We start from the raw sequence: 15,546 nt of genomic DNA, 5'->3' as shown, positions 1-15,546 counted from the left end.
AGACAATTTACACATAGGGGAGTTGGTGTTTGTGGGAGAGAGGGATGCCATGGTTCTCAGTGGTTATAAGCAAGAAAACATGAGACTTATCTCTTTCCTCTATTAAGCATATTGTGTAACAACTTCTCTGGAATCTGTTAAATCTGCAAGGAAAGTATTTCATTCATAGTCCTTATTCAAATACTATCTTTGTTATAAGACTAAGAAATTAGAAGTAAGACTAAGTTATAAGACTTTGTTGTAAGACTAAGAAATCAATGAAACCAATGAAGGCCCCTCAATGCAAGAAAAGATGAGGAGATCAGGATAAGCAGAATGTGTTCAGCAGTTTCAGCAGGCTGGGAAAGGCACACAAGTGCTATGCATCGCCCTTATTACTGAAAGCAGCAGGACCTGATTAAAGGTGAGCAATGACCAACGTAGTTTTTAATCTGATATTTTTATATTAAGATGTCTTCCCTCCTCTTTTTTTCTCAATACTGAGATTAAAGCAGAGTTCTGATCTCCATAATCCTTCATCATAAGGCTAGCTAGTATCTTGTGGGGAAGAAAAGCCAAGTTTTGGTAGGTATAAAGGTCACCATCAAAAAGTGCTAACACCAGTAGAAAGTGGGCCATGCTATGATATGGAACAGTTATTAGCTACTTCACATAAAGGGAAACATTGGGAGGGGTGACAGACCCTTTGTAAGGAGTTCTGAGGTTGCTCAGGCTTCGAGGTATCCCCTACTAGCTCCTGGGAAGCATGGCTTGACCTAGGAAGACATATCCCATCTACAGAATGATTAGATGTCTGAGAGTCCACTGTGCCCAAATACATTGTAAAGATAGTGATAGTGTCCTTCATGGGAGAGAAAACATAAAATGAGATAAAAGGAGTAAACCATCCTGAGATGATAGACTGGGATTGCCAGCTCACACAAGGCAAGAACAAAGGAGGCATTTGGCAGAACCAAAGGGAGTCAAAACCAAGGGATGGAAATGCCTTTTCATAAACTATGTACTTAGACCACAAATTTCATTGCTCCAAGAAGTCATTGAGACTAAATATGAGAAAGATTTGAAGGATCAGATCTATATTACTACAAAACTTATCCAGTTATACTAGTAGACGGTAAAAGGAAAATGTTGGCAGGGAGATGAAACCCGATGTTTTGAGGCGAAGCTAACCTCTAATTACGGATTAAAATGAGGCTTCCATGGGATGGGGAGATCATCTCACATCCAGCTAACGGGAGAAGTTTCTGCTGTATTTGGAAGCATCTGGTTTTGAGCAGCAGCTGGAAGAGTATGCAGGATTAAATCAACCGCGGATCTAAACAGGTTGCCAGTTCTTATGTTCCAAAGAGGTTTTTTCCTCTCCCTGTCGCAAGTAGTTTGTAATCTGAAAAGTAACATGCAAATTAAGTACTAATATCCCCTTTTTAACATTTAAAGAGCAAGTAGGTTAAGACTGGGATTTTCCAAATGACTCCCTTGCACTGGAATTGGAGAGACTTAGATGTCTGCCCAGGCTGAATGGCCTTGCTCAAGTCTGGAAAGGCAGCCTGTGGTAGAATTGAAAAATGGATTGAATTAATAAGGTCTGTAAAGAGCTAATAAATCTGTAGGGAGGGGTACAGGGCAAGGTGGAATTTTTACAGGAAGGCATTTTGTTTTATCCTTAATCTTGTAATTTTATCACAAAACCATTTGTGGACCCATGTCTTACAGCTCCTTTGACCATGACATAATGATTGACTATTAGATCTATGGTTGCATTTTGTTCTTCTGTTGTCTTCAGGTGGCAAACTCTTCTTCACGGGTCCAGGACCTATAGAACTGCATGCTCATTACATTCTGATATCTGATGGAGGAGAGCTCCAGGTGGGATCCCCCAAGGCCCCTTTCCGTCACAAAGCACACATCTATCTCTATGGAAGCCTCCACTCTCCGCCGTTATTTCCATATGGGGTCAAGTTCCTGGCAGTGAGGAATGGGACCCTGTCCATTCACGGTGAGTACATTTTTTCTTCTCTTCAAAAGAAAAGCAAAAAAGTTTCTGAAGGAAAAAAAAAAAGCCAAAATAAAACCCACTTTGATTGTGAACTTGGATTTCTAATCACAGTTAAGTATCTGTTGAAATCGGGTTTCAGGGCCAGAACTTCATATCTTCACGTTCACCACCAGACTCCTATTTCTACAGTGCCTTATGCACCAAAGCTTGGTGCTGTATCTCCATACAAGCTCCCATACTAGGAGCTGAGTAATTTTGAAAATCTGGACCCCAAGAAGATAGATGGTATCACGTAGTTATGAAACCCTGGCACTCGTTTAGGTGCCTAGAGCATGGTTGAATATGTGCATGTCTGTCCACAACTTAAGTCTCCTCAGACCTCTGTTGTGTATTGCGTAGGTTTGCTCTGCTGCTAGAAAGGGGCATCCTTTTCCCTGCATCTCTCTCCATAACAAATCCTCCCCAAAGAGGATATGGCTTTTGGGGTTTTGAAGAGATGGTGGTCTTCCTGGTATGTCCCATGGTGAGGCCAATGCCAAGCGTGCCGTACTTAGCGGCCTGTGTCAGCTGGAGTGGGGGTGATACCTCTCTTCAAAGCAGGAGTAAAGTGCTCCTGGCAGTGCATTTTCCCCTTCTCCTCCATCTCTTTGTGCTCTGCTGGCATTCCAATGTCAGTGGTCTCTCTCTAAAATTAGGAGCACAGCTGGCATATCTTGGTTTTCCTTGTGGTCCACAGAGCTGCACCTGCTTGGCACAGGTTGTTGTCACAAATGAAAAGCCCAGGGCTATGCAGAAAATCTGTGTCAATGCTAATAGTTCTACTCCTAGGTGCCTGGTCCTCTGCTCTAACCACTGGACTTTCCCACCAAGTGGAAGAGACAAGGGACTTGAAAGATAGAAATTCGCTATAGCGTTGCAGATGTTGTGAGGTAGAAGAATTGGATGCAGAGCTTGAAATACAGGTATAAAATGGCCATTTCTTGGTGCAATGGATTACATATGGAATTCAGGTCCAAACTCAGCATGAATCAGAATATTAGTGCAATGCATGCACAGGACTAGGGGTAATGGTTTTCAACTGGAAGAGGGCAGATTTAGATTAGATATTAGGAAGAAATTCTTTACTCTGATGGTGGTGAGACACTGGCACAAATTGGTCAGAGAGGCTGTGGATGCCCCATCCTTGGAAATGTTCAAGGCCAGGTTGGACAGGGCTTGGAGCGACCTGGGCTGGTGGGAGGTGTCCCTGCCCATGGCAGGGGGGTTGGAACTAGACGACCTTAAGGTCCCTTCCAGCTCTAACCATTCTATGGTTCTATGTCAAGCTTTTAACTAACGGGTTGTTTTTAAAGGCAGTATCTGTCATAGAGGAGGAATAAAAAAAACCAAAAAACAATGCATCTGAATGACTCATCTCCCTCCCTTGTGTTCTTGTGTGTCAGCCTTCATATCTGTAGGCATTTGTATCCTCCAGCAGGGCTTGAACTTCCACCCTCCTGGCCTACAGGCAGGAATGTTGCTCTCTGAGCATCGCTGACACGTATGGCTCTCAGTCAAAAATGATGTCAGACACCAAGGGGGAGTCCAATCTGAGCACAGAGAGGGAATGAGCCGTACCACTGTGCTGTAAGCCTGTCGGTTCGCAGGAGCTGAGCAAGGTCAGGCGAGGTCCGCTGTTGGAGGGGAGTTGGTGAACAGATGCTTTTCGGCATGAGGAGAGATCAGCAGAGAATGGGGAAGGTGCTCCTGGCAGTGGCAAGGGAGGTGGGCTGCACTACTCCCAAAAGCCACGTCAGGTACTTTGGATGACTATGTCAAGACACAGCGAGGCTAAATTATTTAGTGCTTGCAAATGGTTTTAATAATTTCAGTAAACTGGCTTTGCAGAAGGGCAGAGCGTTTATATCCCATTTCCTAGAGGGGGTCTGTGAAGAACTGCGATTAGATCGTCTGGGCTGAACTGGCTGTCCGTTACTCGTCACTGAGTTCCATACAGTTATCCCAGCCTTGAGTTCAGTACCTCGCACTAGATTAAAGCATGCCTTCCAGAAAGGCTTGGTCTTTGAGGACATCAAGGGAAACAGAAGCCAGCATTTTCTGTAGAAGCTTGTTCCAGGGGGTTAATTTGGTTAATCATCCATGTTTTTATTTTTTTTGTCTTTTTTTAAGAAAAGTATTAAAATGCCCAATTTGAATTTGCCTGATAACAGTTTTTGCTGTTTTGCTTTCTGTATCTTCTCCTGCTACTTTAAAGCATCCTTCCATTCTCAGTTAGACCCTTGTAAGTCAAGGTTTTGTCCTTAAATTCTCCGAGCTTTGTAACAAGACCCCTGTCTTCTTTGTGCTGCTATGTTTTCTAGCAATGTAGGAACAATCAGCAGCAACTCCTTGCAGCTGTGCCTCCCGTGCTGCTTCTCGTTTCCCTTCTGAGCCTGTATCATCCCTGGCTTGTTGACTCCATCCTCACAGTCAACCCATGAAATTACGGAGACAACGAGGGCAGAAGTACTTCTTACAGTGTTACCTTGGCAATATGATGGAGGGATGTAAATCCAGGTGTCCATGACTGGTATTTCATGTGTTTTACTCAGTGTCATAATTCCCAGCGATCCTTCATTCCTGAGGAAACCATGAAGGTGAGGTCTGCACCCCAAGAATTACCCAGATGGAGATATGTAGAGTCAAAGGTGGTCTGGCCTATCAGTGAGAACCTCTCTTTTTTGCAATTCCTTACCAATTCTTATTCAAGAATTCTTATCAATTTCTTATCCAAGAAACCCAGACTAGCTATGAAGTCCCTTTTAAGCTCTGAATCACGTACAATCCCAGTACATGGCTGCAATTAAGGTTCATTCAAACCTTGTAATCTGCAATTTATCATTGAAGCAGTAGAAACCTTCTAGAAAACAAGACCAAAAGGAGTGTATTCTTTTGCTGGGTTTATATTGCTTACATGAAAGAGAAATATGCTATTCTGTCTCCAATTTAGTACCCGTCTGGCCTGTGGTATAGAACAAATTGTCGAGCATGACAACCTCTTTCATATATATATGAAAGAGGCTGACATGCTCAGCAATATACATTTGTGAGATACATATATATACACGCATATATATGTTATCTCAGATCAAAATCATTAAATAAGCAGGCTTCCAAATTCTTAGCTGTCTTGGTGAAGACAGGACTGAGCGCATTTTAATTTCCTTTCTCTTTCAGCCTGGGAAGTTTGGGGGATGCTCTGCAGCCATGGTTGAGTTCAGCTTGTTTAGTATGTGCTGTCAGCTCCGCGCTTTGATATGTTAATATGGCTAAGGGTTTCCCACAATTCCCTCGTGAGTGGCAGTCCTTTGCTCCGGTGGTTGTAGCAGACTGGGAAATTTCACTGTTGCCTTTGGCTTTAGCCAACTCCCCTGCCAGTCAGAGCATGCCACCCATAAACCGCCTGTCAATCACACGTCAGTTTTAAAGGGGGTTTCAGTCAGCCAGGGCAACTCGACTTTTTGACAATGTAATTATGGCCCTTGCATCTGCAGTAGGGGCCTGAGCGGGGCTGAGAGAGTTTTATTGATTGTTCAGGAGGGAAATTTATCACTGTCTCCAGCCCCTTTCGCACTTTATTCCCTGAGAAACTCTCCTGACAAGCTTTGGGAGAGAAGTTTAGCATGGTGGCCTTGGCTGTTCTTGCGCCTTTGTCCTTTCCAGGGAAACTGGACCAGAGAGACCAGAAGATGCAGAGGGCAGTGACCGGGTGCAGAGGCAGTGTAAGTGGAGATTTAGGGACATGGTTTAGTGGTGGTTTTTGGCAGTGTTAGGTTGATGGTTGGACTTGATGGTCTTAAAGGTCCCTTTCAACCTAGACAATTCTATGATTCTGTGATTCTAGGAGATGCTGCAGCTGTACCCGAGGACACCTACAGTCTAATTCGCGGTCCCAACACTCATTATCATGAATGCAAAAATTTTAAAGTCCTTTTCCATTCTGTTCTGGTTTTTAGCCATCCTGTGTAGGTGAGGTCGTTATTCCATTGTGTCCCCTTGGAGTAGATTGTGCCTCTTTCTAAATAAAGTCCAGCACTTTTGCTGTGTATTTAGCTGAAACTTTGTCAGCAGCAACACTGTGATGATACAGGGCATGAGCAAACGAGTCTGTTCCCTGCATTTTGACTAATAGCATATGGCTCTCCAACTATATGGAAGATGCTACACTTCAGATTTAATCCGATGCTACATTCAGTTTGTCCAGACTGTGAAAGCTGTGTGGCAAAGACAAAAGCAATGTCCAGAGAGGTTTTGGTTTAATACCATACCAATTTATAATCAGCATAATTAAAACAGAAGTGTCAGTGGTCATTTCAGTCATCTAAAGTTGTGGATAGTCCTGCTGCAAAGAATGTCCCTACGCTTGCAATTGATGCTAACAGTGGAAGATGACATTCCAGAGGTAATTCTGCACTTCTATCCCAGCCTTCCCTGCATCCAAACCAATCTTATACACTTTCAGCGTTAGCTTAGGAAAAGAAGTATATTTTATCAGTTGAACCAATTATTAATTTTAATCACTTTTAATCAATAATAAAACACAAAATATTTGTGAGCTGTGCACTGTGCTCTACAGAGCCTGTGCATTCCTCAAGAGATCAAACATTTAATCAAATTCTTCTTGCTTTTCCTCCATTAAGCAGTGTTATGTATCTGTGCTGAGTTTGAGATTAAGAGATCATAGACAACATGAGAGAATTTGTTCTGCTTTACTCACATATTAAAAAGAAAATCTTCCCAGGGGGAAAAAAAAAAGGAAAAAAAAAAATCTCTAGCAGGGGGATTCAAGATAGGGTGCAGAGATCTGCTAGAGATGAGATGTGCTTTTTTACCTTACTGAAGAGTTCATCCATCCAATACATGCTATTTCCCACTAACTGGTACCATTGATTTACACACTCCTGTTATTACACAAGGAGCTCAGATCCTTTTCCCCTTTCTGGGGTCACTTCTACGGATCGGTTTCCCTTAGATGCTAGTTATTGTGTGGTTGTTGCAGGAGGCTTTTTGCCTACTGTGACAGCATTTTTCCTTTCAAGACCTTGACTTTAACATGATGCATTAAAGCAGATGGCTCTTGAACAGAAGGCTAAGCTGCCTTGAGTCCCCTTGCATTCACTGGGGGTAAGAAACTGCACTTAGGCACTTCCCATGGAGTAACTAATGTACAATGACTTGTTCCTTCGCTTTCTTATTCACAAATACAAGATGACCATTAGATTTTAAAGACCTAGCAGATGGGGGGAGAAAAAAACAGAGAGCTGGGTTTAGGGAAAGCTGCTGTGTCTATTATAACTCACCCTTCTCTCTAACAGAAATACATCGATCATCTTTGATGTAAACTAAAATCAGTTGCTCTCTATTTTGGTGCTGATCTTGATGAGGAAAAAAAATGGGATGTAAAGGGGACTGAGAGATGGGTGCTAATATATATATAAAATATAATATATAGAGACTATAGCTACCATATTAGCTTTTGTTTCTTGGCAGGGGGGAGGTCTGTGGGTTACTACAAATGTGGAGGCTTTTTGTGGGATGAAATTGTTGCCTTTTTTAAACCTTTGAGTATAACATTGAAATACCCCTTCCAACTCTTGCCCCAACTACAACTGGGACATTGGCTGGAGGAAGAGAAGCAACCGTCAACAAAATCAGGGTGAATTTCCACCCCAGATGGGAAAGAGAGTGCAAAGTTTGGCAAACTGTGAAACCTAGACCCAGATCTGGTTTTTCGCGGGGCTGCAGCCTAAGCCAGGCAGGGACCCTCCGTTTGGGCTCATCTTCACTTTTCCCATGTGTCTAATTCTCTTTCATCGCATGCCGAGGTTGCAGCAAACTGATCTGAGCATCTCAATGGTCGTGCCGCCCGGTGTGCCCGCTCCCATGGGCAGACATTCTCCGTCTCCTTTGGTGGCTGCAGCGCAGGAGATTAACTGGCAATAATGCAAAACGTTAACAGCTGTGCACAGCTCGCGACGGGATCTGTGGTAGTTGGCTGCTGCGTTCGAAGCCGTTTGCTCCTGGTGTCAGTTTAAAGAGGTTTTCCTGCATGGCACCTTAGGTTGTGCGCTATTTGCAGCCATGGAGCGTGGGTTTTGTGTCAGGCTCGCTGGTTTCTGCATTGAAGGAGCTGGGAGAATTTTTCCCCTTCCTTTCTGGACTGATGTAACTTGACAAAGTGACTGGGTAATCTCTGATTAAAGGAAATGTTTGGAAATGTTTGCATTTATGGGGCAGCACATAGGGACAGTATTTTTTCTGCAGTGTAATGTAGCAGGAAAGAGTAACAATGAGCGTTTCCATAGACCTGTTTAATCACACAGCCCTTCCCATCCTTAGTCGGATACTCCTTGCTTTCTTGAGGGTGTTGTCCAAAAATATTTAGGTGGAAATGCTTTAAGGTGAAAACTGTAGTTTCATGAAATATTCAGCAGCACTAGGTCACTTTCAAGGATATTTTCTACTGGAGAAATTAAAAATTATTCACTTTATCCTCTTGTTTGGATGATATCAGGTTGTTTTTTTTCCTCACTAGGAGAATGAAAAGGTGTTTAATTCTACTATTTTGCTTTCATCTGGACTTTCATAGAGTTGTTTTTAATGTTGTATCAGTTTCATATCAACATTTCTACACTAGTGAAATGCAATGGTTTTACAGAATAAAAATCAAAACCCCTAAATCCCCAAAGTGACATAAGTACAAAGAAAAAAAAGTGTAATAGTTCCAAAAGTAATTTTTTGTGGAATTTTTATTCTGTGGAAGATGTTGAAGGTTTGGCCTCATTTGAATTTGGAGTGATATCACATCTGGCTAGCTGTAGACTTGGATTTCATCCTCCAGAACCCACTTACAGTGGGGAAACATCTCCCCTGTTTTACATGAGAGGAGGAAGAAACCAGAGAAATGCTGAAGCTGTGTCTGTATCAGCTGGGCCACCAGTGGACGAGTGGGCCACCAAGCAGGTTAAAAGCTGATGTTAAAAAGCTGAGATGTGAGTCATCTCTGTGCATTTACATTGCTGGCACAGAAAATAACTGCTAGGAAACATGACAGCCTCAGCCCAAAGCAGCACCCCAAATTCCCTGCCCTGGTGGTATATGGCAATGTGCCCTTGTGGCCAAGAAGGCCAATGGCATCCTGGGGTGCGTTAAAAAGAGTGTGGCCAGCAGATCAAGGGAGGTCATCCTCCCCCTCTACTCTGCCCTGGTGAGGCCACATCTGGAGTCCTGTGTGCAGTTCTGAGCTCCCCGGTTCAAGAAGGACAGGGAACTGCTGGAGAGGGTTCAGCAAAGGGTTACAAAGATGGTCAAGGGACTGGAGCACCTCTGTTATGAGGAAAGGCTGAGAGCCCTGGGGCTGTTCAGCCTTGAGAAGAGAAGACTGAGAGGGGAACTCACCAAAGTTCATCAATATCTAAAGGGCAGGTGTAAAGAGGATGGGGCCAGACCCTTTTTGGTGGTGCCCAGTGATAGGAGAAGGGGCAAAGGGCACAAACAGGAACATGGGAAATTCTATCTCAACATGAGGAAAAACCTCTTTACTTTGAGGGTGACAGAGCACTGGCATAGGCTGCCCAGACAGATCGTGGAGTCTCCTTCTCTGGAAGTATTCCAAACCCACCTGGATGTTCTCCTGTGTAACCTCCTGTAGGTGAACCTGTTTTGGCAGGGCAGTTGGACTACGTGATCTCTGAGGGTCCCTTCCAACCCCTGCCATTCTGTGATTCTGTGATCACAGCCTATCCACGAAGGACCTCTGCCTAGAGCTAAGCACATGATAGTGTCACAAAGAAGATGGCACATGATGGCTTTGTGCATAGGCACCAAGGTTCACATGAAGGAACCCAGTAGGTCCAAATTTCCTGTCTCAGTCTGCCTGTTGCTTGCATAAAGCTTGTGCCTGATGCTGGGTTTGGTCCCACACAATGGGGACATCAGACGAGCTATGGGTTGAGCCCACGCCCAAATCCGATATAAAATACCCAGGGTGATCCTGAGCGCCAGCATGAAGGCTGCTGCATGTTGCCTGTGCAGTGATCAAAAAGCTGATAAACTCCTGTGTGTCCCAAGGGTTAATGAGCAGTTATAAATTAGAAAGGACCTCCTATTTTACCTCAGGGCATGAATGAAAAGCTTTCTGCACTGGCTGTGTCGGGAAGGAAGTAGCAGCAAAGCTGTCTGCATCTCCCCAGGAGCTGCCCACACACGGCAGTTTGTCCTGCAGGACTGTATGGGGGTGGAAAGACATATCCCACTTTCAGAGCAGAGACATCCCTGTTTTTCTGAGATGTGTAGTGGGGGGAAAAAAAAACAACCCTCAGACTCCTCTAATTGCAGAACAAGTTAGAAACGTTGTGCAAATGCCTAGGGAATATACCTAGGACTGGAATTAACGGGCAGCAAAAATAAGCTGGAAACCTTCAGGTTCAGAGGGCTGAGGGCTCACCGTTCAGGTGGGTGTTTTTAAACACAGATGAAAAGGTGAGGAAACAGCTCTCATCCTTCCCTTTCTGATTCCCTACGTTTTCTGGCCAGCGACTGGACTAGCAAGAGTTGAGGCAGCTGGGACATTTTTCAAACAAAATTCTTCATCTAATCCCAGTTCATGAAACAGTTTCTCTAGGTCCTTAATTAAGGATCTGGGGCTTTAAGGTCCATTTGACCACAGAGAGCTGTAGCAGCACAGCTGTGTGCTGTCCTGACCAAGAGGGCTTTCTGGAAAAGATTTTCTATTCTTTTTCACTGAAGGAATTTTACACATTCTGGGTTTTTTTTATGGTTCATTTTATTAACTAAAGCAGCAGCAGCAAAAAGTCTCTGTCCTGGATCTAAAAGTATATTTTTTAAAAAACCTCTTTTCTGAAGTGCCCATTTCCAGTGGGTGTATTGCCATTTATCAGTTTGACATTTGGAGATTTTAGGAATGGCCGAGCTAAGTCTGTGTAGGCAGTGCAATTTGGATAGGGAAAAGGGAATAACAAGGGATTATGACAGTGGTGATGAAGCTGGATTCCTTAGGCAGTTTGACACCTGAAATGTTGCAGTAAATTGTTTTGTGTTTTATTACTGGAGACTTTTATACTGGTGGTATGGTTTTTTTGTGTGTGTTTTTTTTTTCTTTTTTTTTTTCCAATAGCTGTAATCCATCGAATTATGTTTTTAACTCTGTGTCTTGCAAAATTCTTTTCTTTTTTGGGGCAGAATGTAAACTGTTTTTTCTTTTCACTTTGTTCATGGGAATTGAAAGATCTTATTCTCATTTACACTAAAGATTTACAATGTAGCTGCAACAGATTGACAGATTATCTGCAGTATAACTTGTATAGTCACTGTAAGTAGATTGTGTGTCTGAGCCCTGCAGATCTTGTAAATTCCTTTTGTGGTATAAAGGGATCTCATTACTTCAACTTTAAAGCGCCAATAAACTGTCAAAAGGTGTAAAAGAGCTTTATAGTTTGTCAACACTGCAAACAAACTGTGTGTTCGTAACCTCAGTTCATTAATTTGTGGGAAACAGGGAAGATGAGATGCGGCAGGATCCTGGCCCTGTGTAGTTAGAGGAGAAGTGTTCAAAGTCTGCTGTCCCATTCCAGAAGAGGAAGATTGTTTAAAACATTTAAACAACTTTTTTGGAGAAAAAACAACAGTCCCATGGCAGGCTTAGGACTGGAACCCGTCCTCCTAGGAAACATTTAAGGAGTCTAGTTTCTACCAACACTCCCATGCACAACCCAGATTCTCCAGCTCTGCCTGGCTCTGGGTGTGCCTCACACTGGTTGCTGTCAGGCTTGGTTAGGAGCTTCCCTGGGTATGAAAAGTTAGGTGGCAACGTATGCTCCAAAAAGTCTTGGTTTCAGGTCAGGGGCTTCTGTTTTCCATCTAAGCAACATGCCACCTAGTCATTGACATTCTTAGATCTGGACCATCCCCATAGGTTTAAGGTGGAATTCATCTAACTAAATAGAAATGTGTGAAAGGCAAGAGTTTCTTTCAGAGCAAACTGGTGGTTGGGGAAATCATTAGGCAGTGAGATCTGAGGTTTCAAATGCCTTCTGGTTGCCACTGGAGTAAGAACGCCAACATGTTGTCTGTGGATGCAGATTGCAAGAGGATAAATCAGACACAGAAGAGTGACTGTGCTGAGTATACTCCAGGGAAGGACTGTTGTATCTTGAAGCAGCATGTTCTGGGAACAAACAAACAAAGTTGAAAGATTATGGCCAGTAACTCTGAAAATGCTGGAAAAAAACAACAGCTCCACAGGACAGCCTTATGAGAGAAGCTGAGCTGTAGAATGAGAAGACCTAAAGGCTTTCTCTAAAGTTGCCTTTGGTTGCGACTGGATTTATGTGTTGCAGATGTGCAAGAAGCTGGTGATCACAAATGCTTAGAAAAGGTGAGCACAAGGTTTGTTCAAATACAGACTGATCCCAAGACAGCCTGTGGGTTGGAAAGAGAGTTGGAGAAAAGGAGGAGAAGCAGAGGTGGAAATTGAGAAAGTCATGGGGAGAAACTTGAAGGTGTATATAACCAAACGACTGAACATCAGTCTTGGAACACAACACCCAAAGTACAGCTTGGCTGGAAGAAAGAAGTGGTATCAGTGGCCTTGGCTGACATTGAAGACAATAAGCCAGGAGTCCAAAGGAATGTTCTCCAGAAGGAAAACAGTAGACAGAAAAAATACAGGTGGAGGGAAGACTTAGAAGACGGCAGGCCATGAAGTGGCAGAACCTGGCAGGATGACCTGGAAGTATAAAAAGAAACGTAAAGGGTAAATCTGTGGATAGAAGAATTGAGAGCTTGAGCAAAGCAGGCTGAAAAAATCACGTTGTCTAAGGTTGCCCGCTCAAGCCACAAGCCTTCACAAACCAACTGGAGAACAGGTTGATCTGTTAGTTTTCTCTGCCCATGCCCCACGCATTCCTGAAGTTATGGGAGGAAGAGATGTAGTTGGGAGATGTGGCAACAGTGTGAGACACAGAAAGAAGAAAGGGAACAGGTTTGAAGGAACAACAGGAGAAAGGGCAAGGCTGTGAGATTTATGTGTTGGCTGGAATCATCCTCTGGGAGAGGCTGGGACAGGTGAAGGACAGGAGTTATAAGAAGATGAAGGAAAGAAGCTGTGGATCAACAGGACAATAAGTGTGCAGGCAGTGGCTGTTGGAGACTGAAAAAAGATTGGAATGTAATGGGGCACTCTCCCATTCAAAGGAGAGTTGTTGTCTGGAACATTATCCTCTGGAGAATGGGAGATAAGTAACACAAGGTAACTGCACTATCAACATCTAATGGTGTCCTGGCAGAGAGCTGGGGGTAACTCAGGGGGCTCTGACCTCCTCTGTTGGTTTTGATCTGCTTCTCAGACCAGGGCAAACTGGTCACTTTTCAGTTTATCTCTTTGAACTGACTCAATTTCCCCTTCTTGTAAAATGATTCCAGGACATTCGTGTAGATGCAATTCAGACAACTGCCTCTGGACCTGACATCTGAAGAGTGAGTAGTAACTGAAAACCACAAAATCAGAGAATGATCAGGGTTGGAAGGGCCCTTTGGAGATCATCTAGTCCAACTGCCCTGCCAAAGCAGGTTCACCTACAGCAGGTTGCACAGGAACACATCCAGCAGGGTTTGGAATGTCTCCAGAGAAGGAGATTCCACAGCCTCTCTACGCAACTTGTTCCAGTGCTCTATCACCCTCAAAGTAAAGAAGTTTTTCCTTGTGTTCTAGCAGGAATCCAAGTGTTGTTTTTCAGATGCGTTAGACTATTCCTAGCTGGAATGGGAGGCTTCATTTTTGAGAAACTGGGCTGGCTCAGAGGAAGCTCACTTCCCAGCTTTATCCCAGGTGCTTGTGTAACCACTTAGCCTTTCTGCATCTCCTCTGCACCTTTCTTTGTGTAAATAGGATCAATAACTTTGTGTTGTGGAGGTCTCACCCATGTTTGCATGTAGTAAAGTACACAACCATAGGCTCCTCAGGTCAATGTGCGCTGTGGTAGGACTTGTCTATATCCAGTGGAGAGACTCCCATTAGGTCTGGCCCTAGCTACCTGCGTGTTTGGAATATCTAGCATGATGGGCCTTACTTTCATACAAATAAGAGTTGACAAACTCTGCACCTTCTTTGGTGACCAGCGTCAATCCAAGTTTCTCTTCTGGTGGAAGCTGGAAGACCTTTTAAGACAGTGGGCAGGAGGTGATTTTTTTCTTAAATGTACAAGGAATGGGTAAAATGAACACTTCAACACTTCATAACTGTCTGGTCTGACAAACAGAGACTTTAAAGGAGTTGTTTTGTCTGAAGCAAAATTCCCGCTGGGATGAGGAGTGGGATCTGAAGCAGCGTTTCTCAGCTGAGATCAATACCACTGCATTTTTGTCTCTCTCTTTCTGCTTTGGAGTGGTGAAAGGCTGGCAGAAAATCTGGACACGTGCTTAGAGTTATAAAGGACAGGAGGGAATCAGTGATGAGGGAGGACAGGTCTGTGCATCCCTCCAGGCCCGAGGGAACTTGTCGCTTAGTGGGGGCAGCCACTAGTCAGGGCAGCTGGAGTTTCCGAGGCTCCTTGGCCACTGAAGTGCTTCTGAGTCACTTTGGGACAATCCTCTTGCCTGAATTAGGGGACAACTCTCCTGTGCCTGCAGCAGACAGGCAAGAAGCTCCTCTAGAAAGTGATTCAGAGTGTGTAGTCTCCCCAGGAGTCTCTTTTTCCCATTGACTACAGGACTTCACTCCTAATTAATTAGTTTACAGCTGCCTTTCCCTTCCCTGTAGTAATTTTTTTCAAACCCCTCTATTCTGGTGTTTCCAATGGTAGCAGCTTCTGCTTGCAAACCTGGGGGATCAGAGATAGCTATCCAACACCCAGTTCAAATTTTCAACACCCATTGAGTCACCTGATGAACGCCTGGAAGAGGAAATATTATTAGTGTATTTTGTGATCGGAGGATTATAAATAATGACCTAATTTATCTAAACCTACAACGCTTGGTGCAATCCACACTTTGCCTACTGTAGACAGACTTTCTTGTAACCCTGGAGACAAATATGCCCTGACACTCCTTGCTGAGTTTGCTGAGTTTTGATGTGATTCTGAGACATTTCTGTAAAGGTCAAATTCTCATCTGTGGTTGAACCACTTAGGACTAGGTGAAATTAGTTAGTGAAGTCTTATCCTATGTTGATTTATAAAAAAAGTTTTGTAGCAGGGGCTGTAAGAAATCAAATTTATACTATTTTTCTTCCTCTCTACTTCACATAGAAAAGAGAGTGGCATTTTACACATCAGAATTGCCTTGCTCGTAACAATTTAGCTAAACACAAGACTGCATTTTCACATCATGCTTCCAACAGGAAGCATAAACCAGGGTCCCGGTGCCAAGATGTGACTTATTCATTTTGGAATTTGCTCTCAAGTCCCTTGCGTCTCTGGGTTGCCATTTGACTAGATGGGTGGATGAGGGGAGGGCAGTGGATGTTGTCTACCTTGACTTTGGCAAGGCTTTTG

The 15,546-nt window shown here is 43.7% G+C and overlaps 1 protein-coding gene across 1 annotated transcript in view; it reads left to right on the top strand.

Annotated features, from left to right (window-relative positions):
- PKHD1 (polycystic kidney and hepatic disease 1 (autosomal recessive)) overlaps positions 1–15,546 on the top strand; it is a 272,152-nt gene that overhangs the window by 99,599 nt on the left and 157,007 nt on the right. Inside the window, exon 36 of the mRNA XM_009888974.1 lies at positions 1,784–1,996. Within this exon, the coding sequence (XP_009887276.1) occupies positions 1,784–1,996 (213 nt within the window). The remainder of the gene's footprint in view (positions 1–1,783; positions 1,997–15,546) is intronic.

This window comes from Charadrius vociferus, unplaced genomic scaffold (genome assembly GCF_000708025.1).
Source record: "Charadrius vociferus isolate BGI_N301 unplaced genomic scaffold, ASM70802v2 scaffold317, whole genome shotgun sequence".
Classification (NCBI taxonomy): domain Eukaryota; kingdom Metazoa; phylum Chordata; class Aves; order Charadriiformes; family Charadriidae; genus Charadrius; species Charadrius vociferus.
The sequence above is the reverse complement of the archived record's forward strand: the minus strand, read 5'-3'. Positions and strand labels throughout refer to the sequence as shown.